We start from the raw sequence: 27,029 nt of genomic DNA on the forward strand, positions 1-27,029 counted from the left end.
GAACTTGAGCTCATGGCCGCGCAGCACGACTACTTGAGCTCAAGCACAAAATGGTGTTTGTGCTCGAAGCTTGCGGCCTCCTTGGCCAGATCTGGCTTTAAAACTCTCGGCTGTGGCCAATCCAGTTTGAGATCTAGACTTGTGACCATGGAAGAACTCGAGTCGCTAGATCTCGATCTCGCAATTGTTACAGCCATTCGAGCTTTGAATTGCAGCCATAAAATTCACATCTAACTTGAAATTTCTGTGATAGATAAAAACTTATATTTATCTTGAGCTATCATTTGTCTTGAGTTATAATGTTATTTAAGTTAAAAAGCATTATCGCACCCGTCTTCGTTTTTTGACTTATCAATGTAATATTCAGATCGGCTTCTTTGCAAGTAAATTTTATTCTCACTTGGATAATTGAACAAAGCATCGAACACCGTTTCACGTGGAGACTCGGTGATTATACTAACAATTACTCGGCGAATATCCAAATTCAAAATGGACATTCAAGTCCATTGACCATGAGGAGCATGGAATACAGATCATACATCATTGGCAAAGCCAAGGAGCCATAGCACTTCAAGATCCCTTCTCCTTGGGTAGATCGAATGGCAGGAGACTTGTTGAATCCGCAAAGCAACTTGAAATTTCAGTTGACATATTGATTGCGAAAGAGTCGCCTTTGCTGATCTAATTATCAGTTTATATAGGTGTACTATTACTCTTACCCGGCACTCATGTCATGGATTGTGAATCACTACTTATGGTGTGTTTGATTCAGCTTTGAAAATGAGCTTTGAGTAAATACAAATATTTTTAGCCTAAGTGACATTGGAAAAATGCAAATGGTGTTTGGTAAAACGTGCTTTGAAATGCAATTTTGAGAGTAGCGTTTGGCAAAAAAAAAATTGCAAGGGGCTTTTGACTACATATTTCTTTTTTCTGTTTTATTTTTCTTTATTTCTTTATTTTTTTTGAAAAAAAACAAAACAAAACCCTTCACCGGCTCAACGAAGGGCTCCGGCCACCGGCGAGCCGTAACCCCGACAATGGCTACCTAGGTCGCCGAGGGTCGCATGACCCCATGCGATGAGGCTTATGGTCGCGCGAACATGGGCGGCCGTCATTGGGGGTCGCGCAACCCTAAGCGGTCGTCGTCGGCTCCTGGCCGGCCCTTCGTTGGCACGACATGAACAAGAACTAAGGTTTCTATGAAGAAGATGAAGAGTAATTAGGGTTTTAGTTTTAAAAGGAGGGTAAAAATGAATTTTCAATAATGTTTTGAAGACAAAATAAGTAACGGACTAATTTTCATTAATAGGGCTTTTAGCATTTCGAAAATGTTGAAAACCCAATACCGGTAGGGATCAACATTAGACTCTTAGCCTTTAAAAAGCTGGCATTTGACCTAATGTCCCTTGAAAAGATTTGTTAAACAACCCATCATTTCTCCATGGGGCTTTAAAGGCCCAAAGCCTATTGAGAAAGCTGAACCGAATGCACCCATCCCTTTTGTTGTGGTTCTCCCTCAAGCAATTAGCTCAAGAAATATTCGGTTGTTTCGATATTTTGTTGAACTACAACGAAGTGTCGCGATAGGAGTGGACTATAAAACTAGCAAATTACCCAGCTGATGGTGAGATTCAAAATGCACATTGAAATCGATGGAATTGACCAAGAGCCTTGAAAGTTCAACATAAAAACTGAAGAGGGTAACCGTTCTTCTTTTTCACTATGAGGGCCAAGATTTTCTTTTTTTCTTGAATTGAGGATACAATTCGAGAATGGGCCAGAATTTCAATTTGAGCAGAGGGCAAGGCTTTTTTCTAAAGCTTCAAGTTGGGCCAGAAGCCCAAAAATGTATCCCGATTGATGGCTGGAAAGCCCGAACGGAGCGAATACCGGCTTCCCCAGAAGAAGTTAAAAGAGCGAAAAGGCCAAGTTCGTACGGTGGGGGGATGTGGTGTAGGCAGTAGGCAGAATTTCAGGCATAATGAAGTTTTGAAAATAATATTAAAATGTAACAATAATAATAATAATAATAATAATAAAGAAAAGAGGGGCGAAGAAAATGATTATATCGTGAGCGTATGAGACTGAGAGAGAGCCCCATATGTCAAGCGAGCACTCGGCTGATGCAAGTCTTTCCACTACTCTCTCCCAACGACTTTTCGACTTTCCAAGAAGAAGAGCACCGCAGCAGAGCGTCAAATGACATAAACCACCCCCTCCCCCCACCACCACTCCCTCTCTTTCCTTCCTTCTTCCTCTTCCTCCGTTCACACATACATTTCTCTTAAATCAATCCACAACCGGAGAAGCTTTGACTGTTCCATCGTCCTCCTCTCCCGATTCCGCGTTCGTCGTCTCCTCTCCCTGCGTTCCTCATGGCGCAGCGCGGATCTTACGGCCTTAGTCCTCAGCTAGGTCACACCTCTCTCACTCTCTCTCTAGATTTTTGCGCTCTTGATCAATCTGTTGGTCTGTCGAGTCTGATCTCCTCTTCGATTTGCCTGCTGATTGGCGCATCGAACGTATTTTGTTCCGCCGCTACTGCCTCCCTCGAAGCTCAGTGATGAGCTGGAGGTGGATTTGTCTGATGTGAATCGAGCATGTCTCGATCGTAGGACCGCTGGGAGAAGTAGTCTCCGCCCAGAGCGTTTTGTGCGTGCTGTTTCGTTAGGATTGTGTGTCTGAGAGGGCGGTTTGCTTGGAACTGTGATATTGGTTGGAGTGAAGTTGATGCAATCTGCATCCGAAGCTGGCAGCTGACTTTGGATTTGGCGCTTCAAAGGACTGACTTGAGTTCGCAGAGAGAGAGAGAGAGAGAGAGAGAGAGAGTTTGTGTGTTTGCTCTTTGTTTATGAGATGATAGATCTTTTTGCTGCAGATAACAGTTGCTTAGCATCAATATGTTATGCAGACAACGAACTGCATGGAGAGTAGTACACTTTAGTTGGTCATGACCTTCTGTTCTCGGTGCAAGACATCAGGGGTTGATCTGGTTGTTAAATATGTTCTGTGCAGATATTGAACAGCTACAAGTGGAAGCTCAAAATCGATGGTTGCGACCTGCTGAAATATGTGAAATTCTTCGCAACTTTCAGAAATTTCAGATTGCTTCTGAGCCTCCAACCCGACCACCAAGTATGCATTGCCTATGCTGCAGAAAAGCTTTTGATAATTCTTATGCATAGATGCTTGAAGTTTACCTTTACCCTTACAACTTGAGGGCATGAAATATTGATCATACATCATTGGCTAAGCTGTGGAGCCATAATGATTCGGGACACCTTTTCCTCGAGTGGACTGTATGTGTACTTCAATTTATTACTAGTAGGGGGGACTTCTTAAATTTGCAAATCAGCTTGATATTTCTTACTTTGATATCTTGACCATGGAAGGGTTGCCTTTCTAATTTTATTGGTAGTTTATATTTGATATACTATTATGTTGTCTGGCAGTTATCTTATGGATGGGAAATGACTATTTAGTTCCTCCTGTCATGGTTCACACGTCAACTATTAGCTCAAGAATTCTGGTGGTTTTGATAGTCTGTTGAGCTACACGAGTATCTTGTAGGAGAACCAATAAATGCGTATATTGGTAGCCTAAACCCATCTTACTTGGAAAAGCAAAACATGTATAGAAATTTAAAAAACTGGCATGGTTGCTAAAAAGCACGTGCTGCATTTACTGTATGCTTGCTGTTCTGTACTACACGACTCTATTGCGAGAAGAGTTAAAGGCAATGATTACAAGTTCTTGTGGGTTGTTGGCCATGTCCACTATCATGGATGATTTGTTCGGAAATGGAAACAGGAATTGTATCTAGGTGGTATAGATCATGGTTGAACCTCTTATCTTTGCCATCGTGTTAATGATGAAAGGCTTTTTGCCAAATGTCATTCCTAATCCCTTAAGTTAAGCATCCAGCTGGTAGAAAGTATGGTTGGTTTTTTGAAAAAACAGAAAGAAGGGCGCTGAAAGCTCTATGAACATGAGTGAACCTTATCTGCATGGCGCATGGAAGTTGTTATCGGTTCTGTGCCGTTGATATGCTCTTATTTTAACTGGTAAGGCTTCTAGAATCAGGGTGGGACTTACATTTTGGCCTTCTAGGTGGTTCACTTTTTCTCTTTGACCGGAAGGTGCTGAGATACTTTAGGAAGGATGGGCATAACTGGAGGAAGAAGAGGGATGGGAAGACAGTGAAGGAAGCACATGAGAAGCTCAAGGTAAGCCTGCCAGAGGACTTCCCTTCTTTCTTATTTTGTTCCTGTTATTTTGCCTCGTGAACTCCTTGTTTTTGTACTTTCTCCCCCGATTTTCTTTTGGCATCAGAGATATTCACATATAGCGTCAGAGATTTTGATTTGCACAGAGATCTTTAATATTGTTGCAGTGTCTGGCATTTCATAAACTAGTTTTGGTCCGTGTGCGAATCTTTCAATTGTCTGATGGATGAATCTTTTTGAGCAATTTTAGGTTGGAAGCGTAGATGTACTGCACTGTTACTATGCACATGGTGAAGAAAATGAGAACTTTCAAAGACGCAGCTATTGGATGCTTGAGCAGTAAGTATAGGCTTTTCATACTTTATTGACTGGTCATACAATCTAAGTTGTCAAGTATGGAACTTACAATAGTTGAAGTTGTTCTTTGACGAATATTGACATGAGAAGAGTGAGATCCAACTATTTGACAAACCGCTGAACTATGGATATTGTTGGAGGATGTTGGGTGAAGGATATAATGATTTATACCGTCTTTGCTAATGGTTCCTCAAAGTTGATGAAAATTTATTGTTTGTTGCTTCATGAGGATAGGGAGTTTTAATTTGTAGACCGGGCACACTATATTGAAATTAAGCAAATAGGTGATAGAAGCAATGATGGGTCCTGTTCTTATGGGTTTTGCTTGCCAACCTGTTGGGTGGTTTAGTTAGCTCTAGTATGATTTTCATTCTCCCAGGAGTGTTTGGGATGCACTTCTCAGAGAGCTGACGAAATAATCTTTCTGAGTGCTGTTTGCACCAATGGTGGTTAGTGATGAGGCTGCCCTCTTAACTGGATTGAAGATGCTACACAATTTCTGTAAGAGATGATCATCTGTGGAGTTATATTATCTCTAGTAATGATTAGAAGTGGTAGAACAATGGAAAAGAGCCCCCCATCCTTTATAAGCATAACAATCTGGTGGCAATAAAGTTATTTGTTTTAGTAACATGAGGTTTTTGGTGTCACAAGGTCCTTGCTTCTCCTGAGTTTACCCTTTTTTAAATTGTTTTCTGCTCATAGATTTCCAAGACGAGTAGTCAATATGAGATTGTTAAAAGTAATTTTTCTACCGAATTCCATCTAGCTAGTCAAGGTTTTAAGTGCTTTCAGTAAAAGTTTCAGTGCGGTTGTGGTCTGATGTACTTTTTGAAATTGCAGGGATTTGATGCACATTGTTTTTGTCCACTATTTGGAAGTTAAGGTACTTCAGTCCTTTTCTTCTCCTTGTTGGTTGCTTTTCTTACTCTTCCGACATCTTGTCATTTGTTTGCTATCCCTTCGTTTCTTTTTCCTTTTTTCTGTTTTTGAGGTTGAGTGGTTTAGCCTGCACATCAATTAGCATACAGTTGACTATGTGAGAGATTGAGCTTGTTATGTATGTTTTATTCCTCCTCTTGTTATTTTATTTCTAGGAACCACGATAAGGAATTTTGCTGGCATTTGTTGAACCAAAACAGAGTCATATAAAGCTTGGCATAGTATTATAATAATCGTGTTTTTCATGCCATTTTTTCTCTCCATTATCTGGTTCTAGCACATCAATATCTTTTGCAAGAATGCTTCGTCATTCTTCAACTGTTCTCTTAAGCTTTGGGCAAGGGATGTTTTGCAGGTTTTATCTACGCTGAGACTATATTTGTCTTGACCCTCTCAAGTACCTGCTGTGTCATCTTCTGTTGCTTTGATTAGGTCTTGTGACTTGCACAACATGTGTATTGGTAGATTTATCATGGAACCTTAAATTTCATAGTCGGTTTTTGTTTCTTTCAGGGAAATAGAACAAATGTGAGTGGCGTGAGGGAAAATGAAGAAGGTTCAAGAAGTTTCCAAAAAGACAGCTCTCCCTCATATAGCTACTCCATGAATCACGGCTCAGCTCTCTCAGGAAATACTGATTCGACCAGCCCAACTAGCACTTTGACATCGTTATGTGAAGATGCTGATTCAGGTACCTTGTCTATGGATAGGGATAGAAAGTGATGTTGATATTCTGTCTTGCCTGCCAATCTCGCTCACGTCTCGTATGGTGTTTTGTGCAGGAGAGATTCACCGAAATACTTCTGGTTTACACACATTTCCTTCGTCACTACAAAAGGAGAAAGGCTCCCCAATGAACAAAAATGCCATGTCCTCGAATACCTATTTCCCAAGTTCCTATCCAGGTTCTTGCTCCTCTTACAGATGTGCATGTTTGTATTTAATATGCATCCTCATCTGAGGAGGAAACATCCACATGCTTGTGCTTCATCTAAGTTTGTTTGCATTTGAAGTTTAAATCCTGACAGCATGCTCGCTTAATGTTTACTAGAGAATCACGAAGGTTGGTCCTTAAGACCTGATGCGAATATTACCTCAACTATCCATGTTGATGGTTCCACTGATACTGGTAGCGGCATTCAATCTCAAAAATCTCTTGGTTTGGCATCTTGGGAGGAGATCTTAAAGCAATCTATGTCTGGATCTGCCATGGTGTCTTCTCATGCACCATCATCTTCCAGCCAAGCAATTCCTTCAGGAGTTGTCTTTGAACAAGAAAATATGGTGCTAAGTGAGCTTTTAGGAGGGGAGAGTGTTTCGAAGCAGCAACTTAGCATTCCTGTGTCTACACAATCCCATTGGCAGGTACTCTAGGTTTGCTTTGCACTTTTTTATGTAACATGCTGGCATTTAAACATACAATGCGGCTGTTCTCTTACAAAATTACCTCAAGAACAAAAACCTTTTCACAAAACTCATTGCACATTATGTTCTCTTAATGCAATGCGTTTTGTGAAAAGGTTTTTGTTCTTGAGGTAATTTTGTCCAATGGTCGGTGCTGGGTGCTGTGAGGCTAAAACGACATGTTACATTCTTACAACATAAGAATACTTTTAGGAATTTGTGTGGAAGTTCACCTATTAAGTTATTAGGTGGTAAGAATAGCTTTCTGTGAGTGTACTATTTTTGCTTTGCAATCTGCCATTATCCTTTGGAGGAATAGATTCGTGGTCGATATGATGGATTTGCTCTACTTGTTTGATTTAGCCGCATGATGGAAATCCGTAGAGTCTGGCGTTTTTTCGCTCTTTATTATTTATTGTACAGATATCTGGGACAAAGACTTACATGTGCGTATCGATCCTCAGTTTCTTGCAACTATTCAGGAACTGGTAGTTGGCTTTGATGATTCTGTGAATCAGCAATCACCTCTGCCTTGCAAGTTTCGTGTTGTCCTCGATTTTCAATAATTTTAGTACTGAAAGAATGTTTCAAATATACCTAAGGTGATTGCTTGAAATGTCTAGTCATCTGTTTGTTGTAGTAAAACGACTTCCTCTAGTTTAAATTCCTTAAAAGGATCTCATAAAAGTTGACATCAGTCAGCATGGCATGAGACAAGATTAATAATGAATGCTCTGATAATAATCTGCTGAGGGTTGTCACCAAATTATCTGATGTTTTAATGTTATTTAGAGCACGTTTCTGTTTTTCTCATTTTCTGGTGGGTTGCACGAGCTGCTTCATTGTAAGCACGTATTGACTCAAGTTTAATATGCAGGTTTCTGGGGAAGATGGCCCATGGACCATGGACCAGTCTTTGGATCTGGATTTGGATTTGGCATATGAACCAGACATTGGGTTACTTGAGCAAAACAAACAGAATTCTGAATCACAGGATGCTTCAGGTGGTCTTACTCAACAATATGAACACCTGGAAGTGAATGGGGACAGAAATCTGCCTGAGGGAGGGGAGGTTAATTATGGTTTCGCTGCAAAGCGACTATTATCTGATGGAGAGGATGGCTTGAAGAAAGTTGACAGTTTTTCGAGGTGGATTTCGAGAGAACTTGGAGACGTCGAGGATCTACAAGTGCAATCTACATCTGGCTTGCCATGGAGCACTGTTGATTGTGGCAACGTTGAAGAATCCTCTTTGGGTCCCTCTATCTCCCAGGACCAGCTTTTCAGCATTCTCGATTTCTCTCCTAAGTGGGCTTATGGAGATTCTGGAATCAAGGTCAGAAATCAGGATATGTTGGTTGTTGGAAGTAGAAACTTTGTAGTGACTGTGTGACGATTTTCTTTTTGGGAGAATAGTGTTTATTGGTATAAAACAAGCTTGTGTTTTCTCCATCTTTCTCTTCTATAACTAACCACAATTTACAACTAGTAAGCATGGTTACCGAGTTTAAATTAGATTGATCTAACCGATGCTCATAAAGCGTGTGTGCTTTACTTTGTAATATATGTGTGAATGGAAAATCCTGCTGTATAAAGCTGTTCAAGTATGTGTTGATGTTCCATGCTGATGGTGATCCTTTTTTTTTTTTTTTGGATGATTGAATTGCTAGGATATTTTGGAGAACATACTCCTGTTACTACAAATGACTAGTCAATTTAGGATATTTGGAGATCTGTTGCCTCTGAGGCGCCGTTTGAGTAAATGTTTTTGGAACTTCTAGTCCATATTGCATGGTCTTTGACCGATATTCATCTTGTTTACTGCCAAAAAAGGTTCTGATCACGGGGACATTCTTGAAGAATCGACAAGAGGTTGCAAAACATAACTGGTCTTGCATGTTTGGGGAATTGGAGGTTCCAACAACGGTTTTAGCTGATGGGATTCTTTCTTGTCGAACTCCAGCTCACGTTATTGGCCGAGTCCCTTTTTACGTCACATGTTCTAACAGGTTAGCTTGTAGTGAGGTACGTGAGTTTGACTTCCGAGCTGGACCTACTAAAGGCGTGGATATCAGCGGGATATATGATAATGCTCTGGAAGAAATGCATCTGCATTCGCAACTTGAGAGGTTGCTGTCGTCTAATGCTGCTGGTCATTCTGATGATTCCGTTGAAGGCCTCCTTGAGAAACGGAAATTAATTGGTAAAATCATAGCATTGAAGGATGAAGAGGACAGTTATCGGGTCAATTTGTATCAGCACGAAGCAAAGGAAGAGCTCCTTCAGAAGCTTTTGAAAGAGAAGTTATACTCATGGCTTCTTCACAAAGTAATTGAAGATGGTAAGGGACCATGCGTATTAGATAATCAAGGGCAAGGCGCTATACATTTGGCAGCTGCACTTGGTTACAATTGGGCCATTAGACCAATTTTAAGTGCAGGAGTTAGTATCAATTTTCGGGACGTTAATGGTTGGACTGCACTTCATTGGGCTGCATTTTGTGGCAGGCAAGGGCCTTTTAACCTATTCTGAATAATATTGCTCTCATTATCTTTGTTGCCATGAGATGACTCATAGGGAAGTCTCTTACTTTATGGTTTGCTACCTGTTGTATGATATAAACTATTTTTTGCTGACCTTTGCTGACCTCAGTAAGTACTTTCTGCCTTGTTGACATGCACAGAGTACTGATGATGATCTCTATTGTTATTGTTTAAGCTGATGTGAAATCCCTGTGGCCCTAAATTCTTTACGTCTTTTCTCCACTTTGTATGGTTGTCTGTCATATGATGGATCACATCGAGGTTTGGGGTTGTTTTAACTCCTCTATCTTGTGCTTGCAGAGAGCAGACAGTTGCTGTCCTCCTTTCGCTTGATGCTGCTCCTGGTGTTCTATCGGACCCAACACCAGAATATCCACTTGGCAGAACACCTGCAGACCTGGCTTCTGTCAATGGGCACAAGGGAATCTCTGGTTTTATTGCAGAGTGTATGTTAACCAGCTATCTTGAACCGCTTACAGTGAATGATCCGAAGGAGGATTCTCCCTTGGAAGTTACTGAGAAGAAAGCTGTGCAAACCATTTCGGAGCGTTCTCCAACTCCTCTTGGTGACGGTGACCAGCCGGACGTACTCTCACTGAAGGATTCACTTAATGCTGTCTGCAATGCCACCCAAGCTGCTCATAGGATACATCTAATGTTCCGAATACAATCTTTTCAGCGGAAAAAGTTGGAAACTGGTGATGATGCATCTGAATTCTCAGATGAGCGCGCTATTGCTCTTGCTGCTACTAAGAACCGAGGGACTTGGCTGAGTGATGGGCTTGCTCATGGTGCTGCAATACAAATACAGAAGAAGTTCCGGGGTTGGAAAAAGAGAAAGGAGTTCCTTACTATTCGACAAAGAATTGTCAAAATCCAGGTTTGCAGCTTTTATTTCTACAGAATCAAAGTTCTACAGTCTGTTAGTGTTGTTTTCTGATAGTATTACAGAAGTATATAATTCTAATGCATGCGTAAGAGGATTAATGCTGCTGCTGACTGTTGAGAAAGAGAGGATGTAGGAATTAGGCTAAAGAGTCTTTAAGCTTGGTCACAAGGGATATCATTTTCACTCCTGAAAGAAGCTTCATCTGCGTCCCCGAGGTCCTAAGTTGGTTAAAGATGAATCTTATTTGTGTGTTTTAATCCACTGCATTTTTGTCATATGTGATGGAGCTTTCCTCTACTCTTCGATGTTCCTTTCTTTCCTTTCCCCAGTCAATTCGTATGCCAGCTTTATATGATATAGATCTATTCCTGCTGCATGGCTTGAATTCCTGACTGACTTTACTTCATGAAGGCTCATGTGAGAGGACACCAAGTAAGGAAGCAATACAAGACTATCATCTGGTCAGTGGGTATTCTGGAGAAAATTATTCTGCGCTGGCGGCGTAAAGGCAGTGGTTTACGGGGATACCGCTCAGATGCACTGAATAAGCACACTAGTCAGCAAGCTCTTCCCCAAAAAGAAGATGATTATGATTTTCTCAAGGATGGAAGGAAGCAGACCGAAGAGAGGTTGCAGAAAGCTCTCACAAGGGTGAAGTCTATGGTTCAATATCCTGAAGCCCGGTCTCAGTATCGAAGGCTGTTGAATGTGGTTGAAGGGATCCGAGAGAATAAGGTACAAATGTTTAGAATTTACCTCCTATTTAATCAAAGTTTCTGAGTTGGGTTTTTTGGTCGTATTTAACTTTCTAGAATATTGACCAAAAAAAAAAAAAAAACTTTCTAGAATAAGTGATCTACAATTTACTGTCAAACTAATTCTTTTAAGACAAGTGAAATATCACAAGAAAGACTTGGTGAAAAAGTTTTATGAGTATGAATCTCAGAAAAGTAAAAGGAGAAAAATTTGTGAGAAACTTGTAAACGCCAAGTCTGGCGGAAAAAAAGGGAAAAGATAAAACTAGTTGAGTGAAGAATTTATCTCTGACAGTTGGAAGTCAGTCTCCTTTAACGGGAAGAATTTATCTTTGACAATTGGAAGTCAAGTCTCCTTAAATCAAATATTTTTTCTTTTCTTTTGCTTTTCCACCCTTCATACATCAGTCCTCTCAGCAGCTGACATTGAGTAAGAACTTAGATCATCCTGGTCATCCTGCATATAGTGGATTATGGGTTCGTGAGGGTTTACGCATCAATGTAGCTGCTGCTACCCCTTGTCTGCTACATATGCTGAGTTTCCTTTTGTGTTCTCAAGATGGTAACTATGATTGAATTTGTCGATGATAAACACAATTGAGATCTTACTTTCCTCTGCCAATCTCTCGTTTGTGGGGCTTATATGGGTCGTATGGTTTGCAGGCACATGACATGGGTTCGAGCAATTCAGCGGAAGTAGCTGATGGGGAAGAGGACCTTCTTGATATTGACTCTCTGTTGGATGATGACACATTGATGTCTATAACATTTGACTGATCCTTTGTAACTCAACTCCCGTTAACCTGTACAGAGATGGGTGGTGTCATTGCTGCAGTGTGTAGAGGTTATACAGGTGTCCTATAGTGCACATTCTTTGTTTTTCTCGAGTTTCGTTAGTAAATTACAATGGTCAGATAGCATTTGTCAGATAGGTTTCAAAATACTTGTTAACATATAAAACTGTAATTTCTATTTAAGTTGTTATCATTCAGATAATTAGGTCCTAGGAGATCACATTCCGCTGAACGATTGGCACCCCTTCACAGTTGTGTCAACATGGATTGACTGAAGATCTTATAAAGTTGCCATTAATGAGGGGGCGACACTTGATACTGCAGTGCAATGGACTTCCTTTTTATGTTTTCTTATATTTTTTATGAGAACGGATTTTTATGACTTGGATTGTAAAAGAGATGAAATGATGGTGAAAGCGGCTATGTAAGTGTTCATCTGCTCGGACATTTCAAACGGCAAATTCGGTTTGTAATCGTCAAATGATATGCCTAGGTGAATGTTGGATGGCTTGTGATTTGTTGTTTCGTTTAATGGTTGGATTTGAACTTGAAAGTTTGCTGCACAAGCTTTCTGTAACTTTTAGGATCAGGGGACGGTTCATTGAACCGGGTTTTGATTTAAGTCATTCAGCTTTGCTCAAACCAAAATAGTGGTGGCTTATGTAAGGCTTGAGATATTGATCTTGTAAGGCACTCCTTTAAGAAAACCAAAAACTTTCGGGTCTCGTTATTTTTAAAAATAATCGTTTATATTGCTTCTAAAAATAAGTGAATGAAAAGTATTTTTGACGATATTAGTGATCAGAAAATGTTTTTTGAAGAGTAATTATTTTTTGCGGGGCTTATGCATTGAAGACTACAGATGCTGATCTGACCGAACATTTTTTTTGGCCAAATACTGGGGAAAGTAAATGTTCTAACAAAACCAGAATATAAGACTATGCTCACGTATTTTCCGACGTCGTGTTTCCGAAAAATTTGATCAGACCGGACCGTACATGGAGCCCCTGGGAAGATTCGTTGTTCTTTATGCCGTGGGCCCCAAACATTGCGCGAGCATTTCAACCCGCGACGGCTCTGCTGGGAAATCGTATGCATTCCATCGACATCATTTTCCTTTTGTCCTAAAACCCTCCTAAAACCCCTAGATTCTCTCTCTCTCTCTCTCCCCTCTGTCTCTCACCTCTCACGCACGAAATCCGGAAGTTCCAGTCAAGTGCTCGATTCAATACTTTGAGCATGTCGAGGCCATTGCAAGTGCTGAAAGCTCATGTGTCGAGTCCCAAGGCGTGGATCATGATCGGCGTCACGGTCGCTGGTGTCGTGATTCTTACCGAGGCTCACCGGCGAAGGAGAAGGCCCGGATCGAAGGCCTCGAAGGAAGATTTCGGCGCTTTCTTGATGAGATTCGAGCTCCTTCCGTCCCCTCAGCCGCCTCCGCCCGCGCTTAAACAGCCGCTCGCGGGTCTCACTTTCGCCATTAAGGACATGTGCGTGCTTCTTCCATTTTCTGTGGTTGATTTGGCTTTTTCGTTTGGCTGTGTATGTCGTCGCCTGGATTTTTGTACTGAACGCAGTGCAGATAGGAAAATGATGCGTGGGAGTGTACATAACCCTGCTTCCGTCAATTTGTTTAGGCTTTTAAATGTGTCAACAGGGGCACTGCGTGATTCTACACGGTATCAGGACTCGAGTCCTATATTCCACTTTATGTAGTAAATAATTTTGGAGGGATTGTAAAGATACCATATGATTCTGCAGGATCCAGTAGCTACCTGAGAAGGCACTTTGATGTTCTTGTTGTTGTTGTTGTTATTGTTCACGGAAAATCTGAAATGGATGTACTGCTTCTTTGTTTTCTTTTGTAAAGGAGAAACATTTTATTGAGGTTTTGGTAGTTGGCAACTATCATGTTAGTTTGTGATGTTATGTCACTGCTCTGGTTCCCCCTTGCGTTCTGACTCAAGGAAGTGATGACTTTTTGCCAGATTTGAGGTGAAGGGATATGTGACAGGGTATGGGAATCCAGATTGGGAGAGAACACATGAGGCTGCTGGAAAGACGGCGGTGGTTGTCACTGCACTTCTTAAAAATGGGGCCAAGTGTGTTGGAAAGACTGTTATGGATGAATTGGCTTTTGGGTAAGCCCCTTTTGTGTTCTATAAGATTGTCTATTATATATGTGTTGTATATGTACATATTAGATTAGTACTTGCTGGATTTGCATAGCTTTGGGCCTATAATATGCTGTGTGGCGTTATTTCAGAATGACTGGAGAGAACATCCACCATGGAACTCCTATCAATCCCCAAATGCCTTCTCATATTCCAGGAGGATCTTCTGGTGGTTCAGCCGTCGCTGTTGCAGCTGAACTCGTCGACTTTGCTCTTGGTATGGGATTTTCATGTGGCTAAAAGTCCTATTGCTTTGCGGCTGTCTGTGATTTTCTCATAGAAGTTGTCAGTTAGACTTAATTGGCCCTTTAACAGTATTATGTGGTTGCTTTTATTGTGAAGTGTATGTTTTGCCGCCTCTTGATTTTTGTTCTCCTAAACTTGTAGATGGGACTCCGAGAGAGAACATTTCCCTGCTTTCTCATGCAATTATTTTTTTATGTGGGGGACTACTAGCTGTTCTAGTATTTTAGATTCACTAACAGATTGCAGTATGTAGAAATGTGGGCTAACAGCTTCAATAACCCTCTGCCTGCAGCTTCAAGATTGAAATCTCTTCATTTCACATGAAAAGAATAAAATGATTTTAGTGAATTTGTTTTGCTTTTGTATCTTCAATTTTTATGGGGTAGTTTATGGGGTCTCTTTTTGGATGTAATTCCCTTTCATTGTTTGGGCTCTTATTAAAAGAATAAGCATATGTCTGTCTTGCTTACATGGAAGTTTGCAGTGACTGCGGAAGGTAGTACAAAGATAATGATCTGGACAGGTGAAATATAACCCGTACCCTCTTGTAGGTATTCACCTACCTTCAGGTCTAGGAACATCAGTTCATTTTTCTTCCTTTTTAGTTGGCTCAAAAACATTATTGGCAGCATGGTGTTTCTCACTAAGCAGAATCTCTTTGTTGTCTTATATAGCTTGATGGATGATACTGCCACTTCTATTTTGATGATTTTGTAGGGACTGATACCGTCGGATGTGTGAGAATTCCAGCATCTTTCTGTGGTATCATTGGATATAGACCATCACATGGCGCCGTATCTACAATTGGGGTTTTGCCCAACTCACAAAGCTTAGATACCGTTGGTATGAATATGGAATAAGTCGACAAGTCTGATATCTCTGTTGGAGATTCCTAGAAACTTTCTTTTGAATTTCTTTTCTCAACTTATAAATGCTACATGTTGTTTTTTCTTGACAATCCATAAGTTCCTCTCACCCTTTCTAGTGTCTCTTTTTGTGTGCGCGCTTTTTTTTTTTTTTTTTTTGTGGGGTAGAGGTTGGATTGTTGAGGGAGAAGTAGCATCAGGCCTGCCACTGTTTGCACTAATTGACATTGGTGTTTGGATAAACTTTTCACTTTCTGAAGCTTTTTGAGGATTCTCTTACTCACTGCATTGTCTTGTCTTATATTCGAACGTTTTGTTTTTTTTTTTGTTTGTCTTCTACACTTGATAACTTTATAGAACTTCTGCAGGATGGTTTGCCCGTGATCCATCAATTTTGCATCGTGTTGGTCATATTCTACTACAATTGAATACAGTAGAACCTAGAAGGCCAAGGAGACTTGTTTTTGCAGATGATCTCTTCGAGCTTTCTAAGGTCCCAAAGCACAAGTCCCTGTATGTTGTTAGTAAAGCAGCTGAAAAGTTATCTGGGTGTAAGTTTCCTATCATGAACTTATCCCTATTCTTGGTAGTCCAATATTTGCTCATCTATGTATGTTGCAGTATCTTCTCTGAATGGAATTTTTCTTTGGGACTGCGCAGATCAGCCTCCCAAGCATATAAATTTTGGTCAGCATATTGCTTCAAATGTCCCCAGCCTTAAAGTTTTCTGTGGACAATCGACTAATCTTCAAAATGGAATATCTACTCTCAAAGCACTTTCTTCTGCCATGCTTTCGTTGCAAAGGTGTTTCTCTATTATGACTTTGAACTCATATCAATTTTATATTCTGAGGCAGCCACATTTATGTTGCTCCTAGAAGGCCAAAATGAAAACAGAACTGGAACCAGGGGTCTAATAATGGTTCTGGATAGTCTTGGCTTTATGGGGGCAACAAGACTACCTGCCCGCACTATATTCGTTTTGTACTGTTCCTAGAGTAGTTATCTCTCAGCTGCGCATTTAACAATTTCTGTCTCAATTGCCTAGTTGAATACTTGTTGGTATGTTTCGGTTTGGTTGAGGTAGTGTCGTATTGACCATCTTTAGTTATCTGTGCAATTGCTTCCCAGATGTGAATTCAAAACAAACCATGAAGAGTGGGTCAAATCAGTCAAACCCAGGCTAGGACCTCGGACGGCTAATTGTGTTCTTACGGCAGTAAATACTTCATTTGAAAACATTAAAACTTTATACAAAGTCAGAGGTGAGATGCGAGCAGCCCTTCAAAATCTCTTAAAGGTAGTTGATACTGTTCTTTGGCACCTTATGCATTGCTCCTAATGCATTTTACATTGCAAGCATACTGGGCTCTATAATTTTCTTGCTTAGCATTTTCTTTATGGTTGTTGTGGTGGTCGGTAATCGGTTTTATATTCTTCCTTTTACAGCTCCACGGATGTTGCCGTATGTGCTTTCTATTGAATTATCCTTTGACCAACATTTTTATTTATGTTTCTTTTTGTTTCACATTGTACACCAGGATAACTAGAGTTATACATGCTGTGAAAGCACTGTTTTGATAATTTTCTAATTGATTCTATATCTTCTTGTTCTTGTTTGTCAGTACTGTTGGGATTTTGCAGTTGATGAGATGAGACTTGAGCTTATGGAAAACAATGCAAAATCGGTTGACTTAAAAGTGAAAGACTATTCTTGTTACTTGTTTAATGCTCGCTCTGCCATAACGCTTGTTTGACGTGCCATCATCTAGCTTCTTCCATAATTCAGCAACATTGATTTGATGTCTCTTTTGCATTCCAGGATGATGGTATATTGATAATTCCCACAGTAGCAGATCCTCCCTTGCCAACAAACTTAAAGAAGCGCTCCTCTGCTGAATTTTTTGACAGAGCACTTGCATTGATAAGTATCTCGAGCATGTCTGGATGCTGTCAGGTAAATAGCCTAGGTTTGCTATGCCACATAGATTTCCTCTTTTAACTTCTTTGGTGAGTCCAACTGATACTCTTCCTGGTTTCTAGGTTAGCATTCCACTGGGGAAACATGATGGCTGTCCCATCTCTGTCTCATTCATTTCATATCATGGAGGCGATAAATTTCTACTCGATTCAGTTTTAGATATGTATTCCTCTCTTCAAGAGCAAGTTACAGTTGCTTCTAGTTCCTTACCTTTTGCAGACACAAATGGTAACCTGGATGCATCTGAACTGTTAAAAGAAAAGGTTTGTTTCATCTATCATATGTATCTTTGAGGAACAACTTGGTTATTCCTATTTTATTTTGTTATTTTTGAATGACGGCAAGTTGAGTTCTTTCAATACAATTTATTTGATGGCAGCAACATTTACCCAAGCGTGTAGTGTTTGTATTAAATAGTGCTTGCCCTTGATATTTTGAGCGATCTTCCGTCAAATAGGTAGCCAAACTTTTGGATGTTATGAGGATGCTTTTCTGGAGCTCCTGCAGCTAAAATAAAAAGAAAACACTCACACACATACGTTTCTTTGTCTCTTGTTTTTATTTTTGATGGAATAGCTAATGCATGTTCTGGAGTTGTTAGCATCGTTCTGTCTTTACCATTGATGCAGCCATGTTAAAAATGGATGTTTTAAACTGGACCATGTGAATGTTATCTGAAACTTTGCTCGTGTGGTTTATTTGTGGGACATTCTGGCAGGGTAATGCGGCATATAAGGGATGCCAGTGGAATAAAGCTGTAACTTACTATAGTGAAGCTATCAAATTGCATGGGACAAATGCCACTTACTATTGCAACCGTGCTGCTGCATATTTGCAATTAGGATGGTATCTAAGTATTTTTGTTAGATCTGAGCTAACTATATTGACTGTCACTTAATCTCTGTCTTCCTGCTAATCCCCTTTGACTTTCTACAGTTTTCAACAAGCTGAAGAGGACTGCACCAAGGCAATCTCACTGGATAAAAAGGTAGAATATATAGCATGCGAAGGAAGTCCCCCCCACCCTTTTTTTTTCGCGACCAGAAAAAAAAAAAAGGAAGTCCTTTTTCTCTTCTGGGATCACTTGATAAGTACTGCTGGAATTAGATTAATGAATCAGAGAGATGACGTAGCTTAAAAGCACTCTGGATAGCCCTTAACCATTTACCTCAATATTCTAAGTCCACAGTTGATAGGAATTAATTCCCCAAAGAACATAGTAGAGTTGGCTTGGGAGAAGTTTAAGTGGCCAATGCAGCATCAATATCTATTTGAGTAGACAATGTGATAGTATTGATGAAATTCTGATATCTTGTCATGCCACATGGTTTTTTTTTTTGGGTCCATGTTGTTGCCTGGGTTGGCATCATGATTGTTTGAGCTCAAGTAGGTAGGATTGTTACCGAAATCTGAATCCTTTAGTTGGCTTGATTATGTGCTTGCAGAATGTTAAGGCATATCTAAGACGTGGAACGGCTAGGGAGTCGCTTATCCGCAATAAAGAGGCTTTACAAGGTGCGCAGGCTAGACCTTATCCTAATATTTAACTTGTGATAATGCTTGATTCAATGCACTTATGTGTGCACCGAGGAGGAGTCGCTTTTCCTGTTTCCTCTCCCAAACTAACAGTTTGCTATTGTGATCTACAGATTTCACGCATGCTCTTGTTCTGGAACCGCAGAACAAGGATGCTGGTCGTGCTGAAAAACGACTCAGGAAACTGCTGAGTTGATATTAATGTATGATTCTAAGCCTCTCCCATGAAGATGCGGCGGTCTTGGGTGATTGGGAATGATGATGTTCACTGTTCTCGTCCTTTCGGGCTCAAGAGACGGAATAAAAAGAGGACGATGCTTTATGTTGAGGGAAGATTTTGCCACTGGTCCAAAACATGAAATTTTTTTGAGCCTCTGTTGATTAAAAAAATGTGCTGTCATAATCAGATTATGCAAAATTTTATTCGAGACGAATTTAATTGGAGTCGCTACAAGTTCTCGACTGCAATTACATGAAGTGAGTTGTGGTTTGTATCTATTGCAATCTCATTTTCCTCGTGGCTTAAAATTAGAGGTGTCAAATAGGTAGATTGGGTCGGATCGAATATGGTCCGATTCATATTGACTTGTCTAATCCGTTTTGACTCGTATTTGATTACCCATACCCGACCGGATCCGCAATTGATCAACACTTGACCTGATCTATCTTGACTCATATTAACTAAATATATCAATATTTTAAGAATTCATTTAATCTATTTTAAGATCTTCACATATGTATATTTATGTTATTTGGATAAAAACTTAACATCAGATAAAAAAAAATTAAACAATAAAATATTAGCAAAATGCTTTATCAATAAAAGTCTAGTGAATTTTTTTTCATAATTTTTTTTATTTTTTATAAAAAAAAATTAGTTTTTATTGAGCGGGCGTGCTCGCCTTTTGGCCCACGTCCGTGGCTCTTGTCCCGCAACTTTCCCCCAAGCAATAGCACGCACCAAAAAACTGCACTAACCTTTCGACCAAAAAAAGAAAAATTAAACCATAAGACGACCCAAAAACAAAAAAACAAAAAAAAAAAATGGTATAAGCCAGTAGTTTCGGAGGTCACGTGGTCCAAGAGCTCTTTCCCGAAAAGTTTCAATTTTGGACACATTGATAAAGCACGAAGAATGAAGCATCCGTCTTGGATGGGCCTAACACGATCAAAGCGAGCGGTGGAGAGTCGAAGAGGGCGGGGCGGGGCGGGGCGGCGGTGGGTGGCATTGGGCAGCGGCAGCGATGGTTGATGGCGTGCTGCGGCCGCCGTAGAGGTTGGCGGTGGGTAACGGTGGTTGGCGGCCTGTGATCCAACCCAAGTACAACAATAACTTAATATTTTGATGAGTAAAAAATGAATCGAAAATGGATTCTATATATAATTCATTTTTGATTTATCAAATTCAATTTCAATTTTTGAATCTATTTTAATTGGGTCCTTTAAAAGCTAACAATCCATATAAAATCTTTTTATTCAAAATATGAATCAAATATAGGTCGTGAATCCGACAGAATAATTTCATTTTGTGTGTGAATATGAAAGTGAAACCGTAAGGCAACGGAGCCCTAAAACGGACAAGAGAATGTTCATATCTCGTTTCCTTTCCTGATCAGTATAAAACCTTCGCCACAATCACCAGAATAATAACAAATCGGAAAGGCGAAATAACGAAATTAACAAAAGGAAATGAATTTGGAAACTTAATGCATAAAAGAATCTCCCCCTCCGAAACGATTATTATTCTTGCCCAACGAACAGTCAGTCCCGAAACAACTGCACTACCCAAAATTGTTTCTCCCCGCCTCGGACTTGTCGTCTCCCTCCCGCGAACAAAACAAGACGGAAGCCTCCTGCGAATCAAAACACTCTTCGCCTCGCACGCCATCTTCACCGTTTCGCCATTAAAATTCCTCCAGAGTCACCCCCGCGGCCCTGTCCGTCCTTCATCAAGTAATCCCTCCTCCATGCACAAGCACACGCACGCGTACGCGCACGCGCACGCGCACGTGCCATTTGGTCTCCGCGACACCGCCTCCAGGGAAGCTCTCCACTCCCTCCCAACCATCGCCCCGCTCCTCCTCCGCAACCTCCTCACCTCCATCTTCATCTTCGCCGACAAGTCCTTCCTCAACCTGGCCGAGAAGTACCGCCTCCTCGAGCTCCTCCGCTACCTCCTCCTCTCCTCCTTCCTCTTCCTCCTCCGCCTCCTCCCCACGCTTTTCCCCTCCGTGAACCCTGTCGTCCACGACGGCTACGCCCCCAAGCCCCCGAAGCCGGCCGGCGACCCCCGCGCGCCTCCCCACTCCGGCGCGTGCGACTCCGGCATCGCCCGCGCGCTATCGCAGCTCCTCGCCATCGTCAACAACGTCCCCGTGAGCTCCCGCAAGTACGAGGCCGTCCGGTCCTTGGCCGAGAGGCTCATCAATGAGAACCAGCAGGAGGGGACCGAGGCCCTGCTCGAGGTCAATCGGACGGTTCTTTCGGCGGCTTTCTCGAGGACTCTCAACCAGCTCGAGGCCGCAATGATGGACAGAGAGCGGCAGCGCGGCTGCGGGGGCGGCGGCAACGGCGATGGCTCCGACTCGGGGACTGTCTCGGTGGAGTATAGGAAGAACCGGGTTCTGAGGGCGATTCGGTCGGTTCGGGATGTGGCTTGGCGTGGACGGGTCTGGTGGTCGAGCGAAGAGCCGGCCCGGCTGGGGAGCTCGGCTGCGAAGCTTGCCGCTGAGCTGGTTTGGTTGGCGCAGAAATTGGCGGCTTGCGGGTGCGCCGAGGATGCGGTTTGTAGGTGGGCGTCGGCTAGTAATTTGGCTTGGCTCGCTATCTCGGCGGAGCCGCGTCTCCAAGGTTCCCTAGTCAAGGTTTCTGGTAAGCTCTCTGATCTTTTTCTTTTGATCGAAAAGCTCTGATCTTTTTGGTCTACAGTGAACCCATCTAGCATTAGAGTATCAACATCTCTTGATAGACAAATGGTTACTTTTCATTGGAAGGGCACGTCTGTCAGTTTTCTCTTGTAAAGAACAAGGCCCCCCTAACGCTTTAGATGGGGAAAGAATTCAGAATTGCTATTGTGAGAAATCTTGTTTATCTGCACCAATAGGTTACTCTCTGTCAAATCATGGCGGTAAAAGCTGTGTCATAACTTTCCTACGTCGTACACCATTGCGCACGATTGAGATTTGACGGATCAAAGATGGGTCCTACGGCTGGAGCCGCAATAAGCAATCATGACTTTTGAATAAGAAGACAGGATGATAGTTGAACTCGAAGACTGGTAGTTTTTACCTTCTTCCGCTACTGCGAATTAGCTGCAGAATATTCTTGAACATGCGTTTATTCACCAAATGTGCAACCAAACAGTTATGGTCGATGTCAGCATGATTTGCTTTGTTCAATGTGCGCCGGATGATGTCCCGGCACTTTTCTTTGTGGCCCTTTGTTTCTTGAATAAGATACATTATCTTATCGTGCATATTGAATATGATCCGAATACTTTGATCTGCCCTCTTGCTTCTATGCACATCCCCAACTCCGTTGCTTTTTTAATATCCCATCGGTTCCTTCTCTCTTCATACTTGTGTTTTTCTTTGGCAATCCATCTTCAGAGTATTCTTGAAAATCTATGGGAAAAAACATAACTGGGATAGGATTTAATTGCGAATGAAAGAATCAGTGGTTGCACGAGGATGCCTTTAAAATCTATGTTCCAAGATCACTCTAACTTATCTAGACACCTCACTGATCCCATGTAGTGGTTGACCAAATCAATTGTCAAAGAACACCTTTCTGGGCAAGTTGCACCTCTTGCTTAGGCACCATTAGTTTTACACAGTACTAGAATGGTAATTCGAATTTATTTTTTCTACGCATGCTTGAGAAAGTTTTACTTTTCAAGTGGATGAGGGGAACTGCAACATTCATAGAACTCTGAATTTCCTGCAAGAAAGTTTGTAGGATTTCGTCATAATTTGCGACTCCTAAGATGGTGTGCATGTAAATACATTGCAATTATAGAGTTCATTATTTAAGCAATATGCAAGTAAGGAGGGTGCTCTGTTGTTTTCTCTTTCTAGGGGGATAAAAGGTTGTACTTTTTAACTTGTTTCAAACGTATAATTGAAGTTGTTGTTAAGTACTTGCTTGCGTGCAAATCACGTCTTCCAATTTTCTCTTTGTTGTTAACCTTGACAATTTAAATGACGATGTGTACTATTTGAGTCTTTGACTTTTCTAGAGACGTTTTGAGTCTGGTGGCTCTCTCTCACTTTCTCTCTCTGAAAATTTTCTCACCTACACGTCAAGTTTGGTAGTATGTCAACTTCTGCACTAAATGCTGAATACAGATATGCTGCTTGAGGGCAAGCAAATTACCAAGCCATTTTGTCAAATTAATCATTTGTCTTTTTCCATTGAGCGTCCTAGTTGAGAAAATGCATTCTATCATATTGTGTGCCTGATTTTCTTCCGTAACTTTTAAGCACATAAACACCCGCATATCGTGAGAGAGTCATTTAATTTTGGAGGGTAGGGGAGGGTCTGCACTATATCCCGTTATGCCAATGAGGCAGTCTCATGATTTTGTCTATAGGTTCGTAAATTTGACTATCGCTAGTACATCAATTCCTGCAACTATATTTTGATGGCTCCTTCCTTTATTCTTTGTTTTACCGTAGCACTGTGGGTTCATAATCTCTTTTCAATTCCTTCCTATTATCTTTAGCATTCTTATTCAAGCAAGCCAAGGACATGGGGCTGGACGAAATCGATGAAAGCAAGAAAGAGCAACAAAGGCAGACAAGGATGAAGATGTTGATGTCATGGTTGCCGCTGCTTTGCAGAGCAAGCAATGGAACCGATGTCCCCGTTCTAAGCCTCAGCGAAAGAGCCGAACTGGAGAGAGTGTTGGAGGAAACCATCGAAATCCTGGGACAGGAGGAGAAGGAGCATGTGCTCTCGCAGTGGCTTCACCACTTCATGTATTGCCCGTCGTCTGACTGGCCTAATCTTCATGCCTCCTACACTCGCTGGTGCACTGCTTCTCGCAAGCTCATACTTCAGTGAATATGTAGTTGAATGAGTTTACTAGAGGAAGATCCTTCAAAAGCTAGAGATTACCAGGTGTACAGTATTGATACAGGAATAGCATTTTGAGCTATTATATGAAGTTATGTTATCTAAGCTCTAAGAATGGAAGAGAGCAAATGCTTCTCATTGCAGATTGTACTAGAACATAGGAAATATAGCAGAAATTATTCTTTTGATATGGAGAACTCCAGGAAAGTATTCTCACGTATCATCCAGATAGATGATGTCCAAATCATTAAGAACATGAAAGCTCAAGTCACAGAGAAATCTTTGTTGCGTAAATGTCAAACACTTCTGATGATGATAGCTGAGGTTCCTGCATGCAAAGTGCAAAGGTGAGCTCAATGATTATGGTCATCGTGAACGAAGTACTGAGGCACAATAAGTAATTTGGGTTCCTCTTTTAATGCTCATGATGGCATTTGCCGCAGTTCTTTGTGGCCATACTGTCAATTATTTCATTTGGGTCGCCACATTATTTGTTTTTCCTATGGATTTTGGACCTGTTTTCAACATTGATGCCATGTGCGAAATCAACAATTCACGGCTACTCAGCAACGAAGGCAACGTGCGTTCATTTCTCGTCAAGTTTGAGAGCTGTGCAAGATAATCTTGATCATTCCTCCAACAGCTAAGATCTTAGCAGTGCCTATCTTGGTGCATAAATAGGCGTAGCCAATGAAAATTGCATCAGCAATGTGCTTTGCCTACTTCCCAGACTAATGATTCAACCCTAATCACAAAATCTTCGGCAACTTATATTTTCTAGGGGGAAGACATGTGGTACGCTCATTAGATTGTGTAATAGTTGAGAACACTAACAGGCTATAGAAAAGTTAACACTGAGACTCTAAATAACGGGTTTCCCCTGGCCTATAGAAGAACTCTTATCGTCAAAACTTTAATTCTGATCTGAGTAATTTCGGGCGCAAAGCGATTGTAATGGTTTAGAATGATTGATACCTGAGACAAACCAGCACCAAGCAGTTTGTTAACAAGCGATGCAATTGGACCGTTAAGACGCACTCCAGTGCGGGCCTCACGAATTGTATGACGCATAACGGTCAGTAGATGGCCGTATGTGAGTTCATGCCCATTTTGCATTGCTTGAATGAAGCTGTATGTCATGGCACCCGTTGCCGTGCTTCCTGATAACGCCTGCAGAAATGTATGTCGATGCAATGGAATCAACCTTTTCCAATGTCAGTTCTGTTAATAAATGGCAGTTCATTTACGGAATTTAATCTTTGAACTTGAAGACTAAAACAAGCATCGCTGGAGGAACTTCTCATTTATATCGCATTGTCCTAGGACTCACGTTGGCCAAACAAAAAGAAAAGACTCTAGCCACTGAAATTCAAAGAGGCTTCACAAGAAAGCTGCTTTGAACTCGATTGGTTGATCATCTAGCACTTACCATTCTTGTGACGGGATGTTACCTGAGGGGTTGCTGTAACTGGTCAACGACTGCAGAACGAAAAGTCTAAACCGGAATCTCACTCACCGTAGTGTCCACAGAGGTCTGGTTATCATCACAAGCGCTAATAGAGAGGGCTAGCCCACCTCTCGTGCCCTTATAAACGGTTGATCTGTGATCTTCCCATCTGTAGGTACCTTCTCTGCACAAAGAAAGGTGATACTCAATTTAGTCAGCTTGGTGCGGTAGAAAGTGCAATAACCATGTTCTTGCTGTCAATAGAGACGTTAGAAAGGTCGCTGACCGGTTCAGCCTGCATACAAAGGGTAGATCGAGCATGGTTCCGCTGTGGCAGGCATCAATTACAGCATGGAGTTTGGCTCCTCGAGGCAGTGGTCTCACAATGGTGGCGTTAATTTCATCATCCAGTATCTTCCCTGCAATCTCATGATCAACTGGCCAGATGGATTCATCAAACCCATCAATTTCGTCCATATCATAATCGCGCTGTCTTGAGCCATGGCCAGAGAAGTGAAACACCAACGAGTCACCAGATTGGCAATCATGGATCAACCATCGCATAGCCATGAGGATGTTTTGTTTTGTTGGGATCCTGAGTTGATCCGTCTCTTCTTCTGTGCACAAATCAAGCTGTTACTGTTGGCAGTGCGAAATCGAATTGAGGGTATGTCATGTAATGTGCATCTTTGGTATGGTTTTCAAGCTTGAGAATATAACTCAGGTGGGTTTCCAATTTCCATCTTATTGAAGAGTGTTACAAAATGGTCTGGTCAGCGAAATTAAGTTCATGGATTAAGATGGTATCATAAGCTGGGGGCGTGCTCTCCCAATGAGATAGAACTCCTAGAAGATATAACTTTAGAGAGCAGAAAAAAGAACAGAACAGAGAAACTGCTTTAGCTCTGAGATTGAAGATATGATCCATAAAACAGTTGTGGCCGGTACAAATCCCTCGTAGATAAGGTGTTCAGAGAGATAAAGAGAGAGACTACACCAACTCCGAGCTACCTGAGAGAATAAGTATAGAGTCGTTTCGGAATCCCATCTTCTCAACCAGGAAGTAGCGCATGCACCTCACATCGTTGACGCTTCCTTTGAGCATGTACCTCTTCCCTCTATAGCTTACCCCACAAAGCAAAGCACGCTTCCTGCCATGAACAGAAAGAGGCAGCGGCGGCAGAGACGGAGCCGGAGGATAATAGCCATCGTTTGATGTGTATACTCCAGGATAGTTGCCGGTTGAGTTGGCTAGAGAATGGATGTTGTTCGCAACAGTACCAACAAGGCCTTTGAACAAGTTAGCCGCCCGGTATAGAGAATTCTGAGCTTGAGTCAGCGGAGGATCATAGAGGTTAGTTTTGGTGACAGATTGGCACACGGCACACCGAAATGCCTGCACCCCCGGCGGCAGCTCAAGTAGCACACCACACCAACTGCATCTCTCTCTTCTAAATGCCATTTGATATCTCAGAGACTACGATTGGTACGGGAAAGCAACTATCTGAGGATCTAACTAGAGGCTAGCACGCACAGATGCCAATGAATAATTATTCTTCACCTGAATGCAAGTGTCAAATTTAGTCGACCCAGTGAAATAATCGGACGATGTTGAACCAGATTCGATTTCAAAGTTGTCTCTATTGTAGAGGAGTACATGTATTAGGACAGATCATCCTTTCTGTATCCTTTATTCACTTTAGCCTTATTGTGTCATTCCATTGATTGCGGCGAATCAGATTCTTGCTTCTCCTATCCTTGTTCGTTCTTTCTTGTATGTGGCCCTGACA

General features: G+C 41.5%; 4 protein-coding genes across 9 annotated transcripts; 3 read left to right on the forward strand and 1 right to left on the reverse strand.

Annotated features, from left to right (window-relative positions):
* The first annotated feature begins 2,230 nt into the window (after nucleotides 1–2,230).
* LOC115747212 (calmodulin-binding transcription activator 2-like) lies at nucleotides 2,231–12,486 on the forward strand. Of its 4 annotated transcripts, none has more exons than XM_048272822.1 (13): nucleotides 2,231–2,418; nucleotides 3,019–3,138; nucleotides 4,114–4,229; nucleotides 4,480–4,568; nucleotides 5,430–5,472; nucleotides 6,042–6,219; nucleotides 6,314–6,433; nucleotides 6,580–6,893; nucleotides 7,810–8,268; nucleotides 8,766–9,439; nucleotides 9,776–10,355; nucleotides 10,776–11,099; nucleotides 11,783–12,486. In XM_048272822.1, the coding sequence occupies exons 1-13, from the start codon at nucleotides 2,379–2,381 to the stop codon at nucleotides 11,894–11,896; spliced, it is 3,171 nt and encodes a 1,056-aa protein (XP_048128779.1). In that variant the 5' UTR covers nucleotides 2,231–2,378; the 3' UTR covers nucleotides 11,897–12,486. The 4 variants fall into 4 exon arrangements, with proteins under 4 accessions (XP_048128779.1, XP_030539129.1, XP_048128780.1 ...); XM_030683269.2 differs by having other exon boundaries at nucleotides 2,233–2,418; nucleotides 6,311–6,433; XM_048272823.1 differs by having other exon boundaries at nucleotides 2,233–2,418; nucleotides 6,658–6,893.
* On the forward strand, nucleotides 2,426–23,889 carry LOC115747218. The gene is made up of 4 exons (XM_030683281.2): nucleotides 2,426–2,447; nucleotides 20,544–20,590; nucleotides 20,636–21,587; nucleotides 23,440–23,889. Exons 3-4 carry the CDS (start codon nucleotides 20,684–20,686, stop codon nucleotides 23,778–23,780), a joined length of 1,245 nt encoding a protein of 414 aa, XP_030539141.1. The 5' UTR covers nucleotides 2,426–2,447; nucleotides 20,544–20,590; nucleotides 20,636–20,683; the 3' UTR covers nucleotides 23,781–23,889.
* Nucleotides 12,855–19,163, forward strand: LOC115747216 (outer envelope protein 64, mitochondrial). 3 transcript variants are annotated; one of them, XM_048272824.1, is made up of 14 exons: nucleotides 12,855–13,403; nucleotides 13,902–14,054; nucleotides 14,180–14,304; nucleotides 15,051–15,176; nucleotides 15,568–15,750; nucleotides 15,860–16,004; nucleotides 16,331–16,499; nucleotides 17,022–17,156; nucleotides 17,243–17,443; nucleotides 17,899–18,026; nucleotides 18,117–18,168; nucleotides 18,626–18,695; nucleotides 18,830–18,895; nucleotides 19,002–19,163. In XM_048272824.1, the coding sequence occupies exons 1-14, from the start codon at nucleotides 13,153–13,155 to the stop codon at nucleotides 19,073–19,075; spliced, it is 1,878 nt and encodes a 625-aa protein (XP_048128781.1). In that variant the 5' UTR covers nucleotides 12,855–13,152; the 3' UTR covers nucleotides 19,076–19,163. The 3 variants fall into 3 exon arrangements, with proteins under 3 accessions (XP_048128781.1, XP_030539137.1, XP_030539136.1); XM_030683276.2 differs by having other exon boundaries at nucleotides 12,856–13,403; nucleotides 18,830–19,163; XM_030683277.2 differs by lacking the exons at nucleotides 18,626–18,695; nucleotides 18,830–18,895; nucleotides 19,002–19,163 and adding an exon at nucleotides 18,234–18,302 and having other exon boundaries at nucleotides 18,117–18,186.
* LOC115747219 (metacaspase-1-like) lies at nucleotides 23,854–26,814 on the reverse strand. The gene is made up of 5 exons (XM_030683282.2): nucleotides 26,251–26,814; nucleotides 25,526–25,856; nucleotides 25,309–25,423; nucleotides 24,768–24,962; nucleotides 23,854–24,120 (listed from the first exon to the last, which is right to left on the reverse strand). The coding sequence occupies exons 1-5, from the start codon at nucleotides 26,699–26,701 to the stop codon at nucleotides 24,061–24,063; spliced, it is 1,152 nt and encodes a 383-aa protein (XP_030539142.1). The 5' UTR covers nucleotides 26,702–26,814; the 3' UTR covers nucleotides 23,854–24,060.
* Nucleotides 26,815–27,029: the final 215 nt, after the last annotated feature.

Source organism: Rhodamnia argentea, chromosome 11, assembly GCF_020921035.1.
Source record: "Rhodamnia argentea isolate NSW1041297 chromosome 11, ASM2092103v1, whole genome shotgun sequence".
Taxonomy (NCBI): domain Eukaryota; kingdom Viridiplantae; phylum Streptophyta; class Magnoliopsida; order Myrtales; family Myrtaceae; genus Rhodamnia; species Rhodamnia argentea.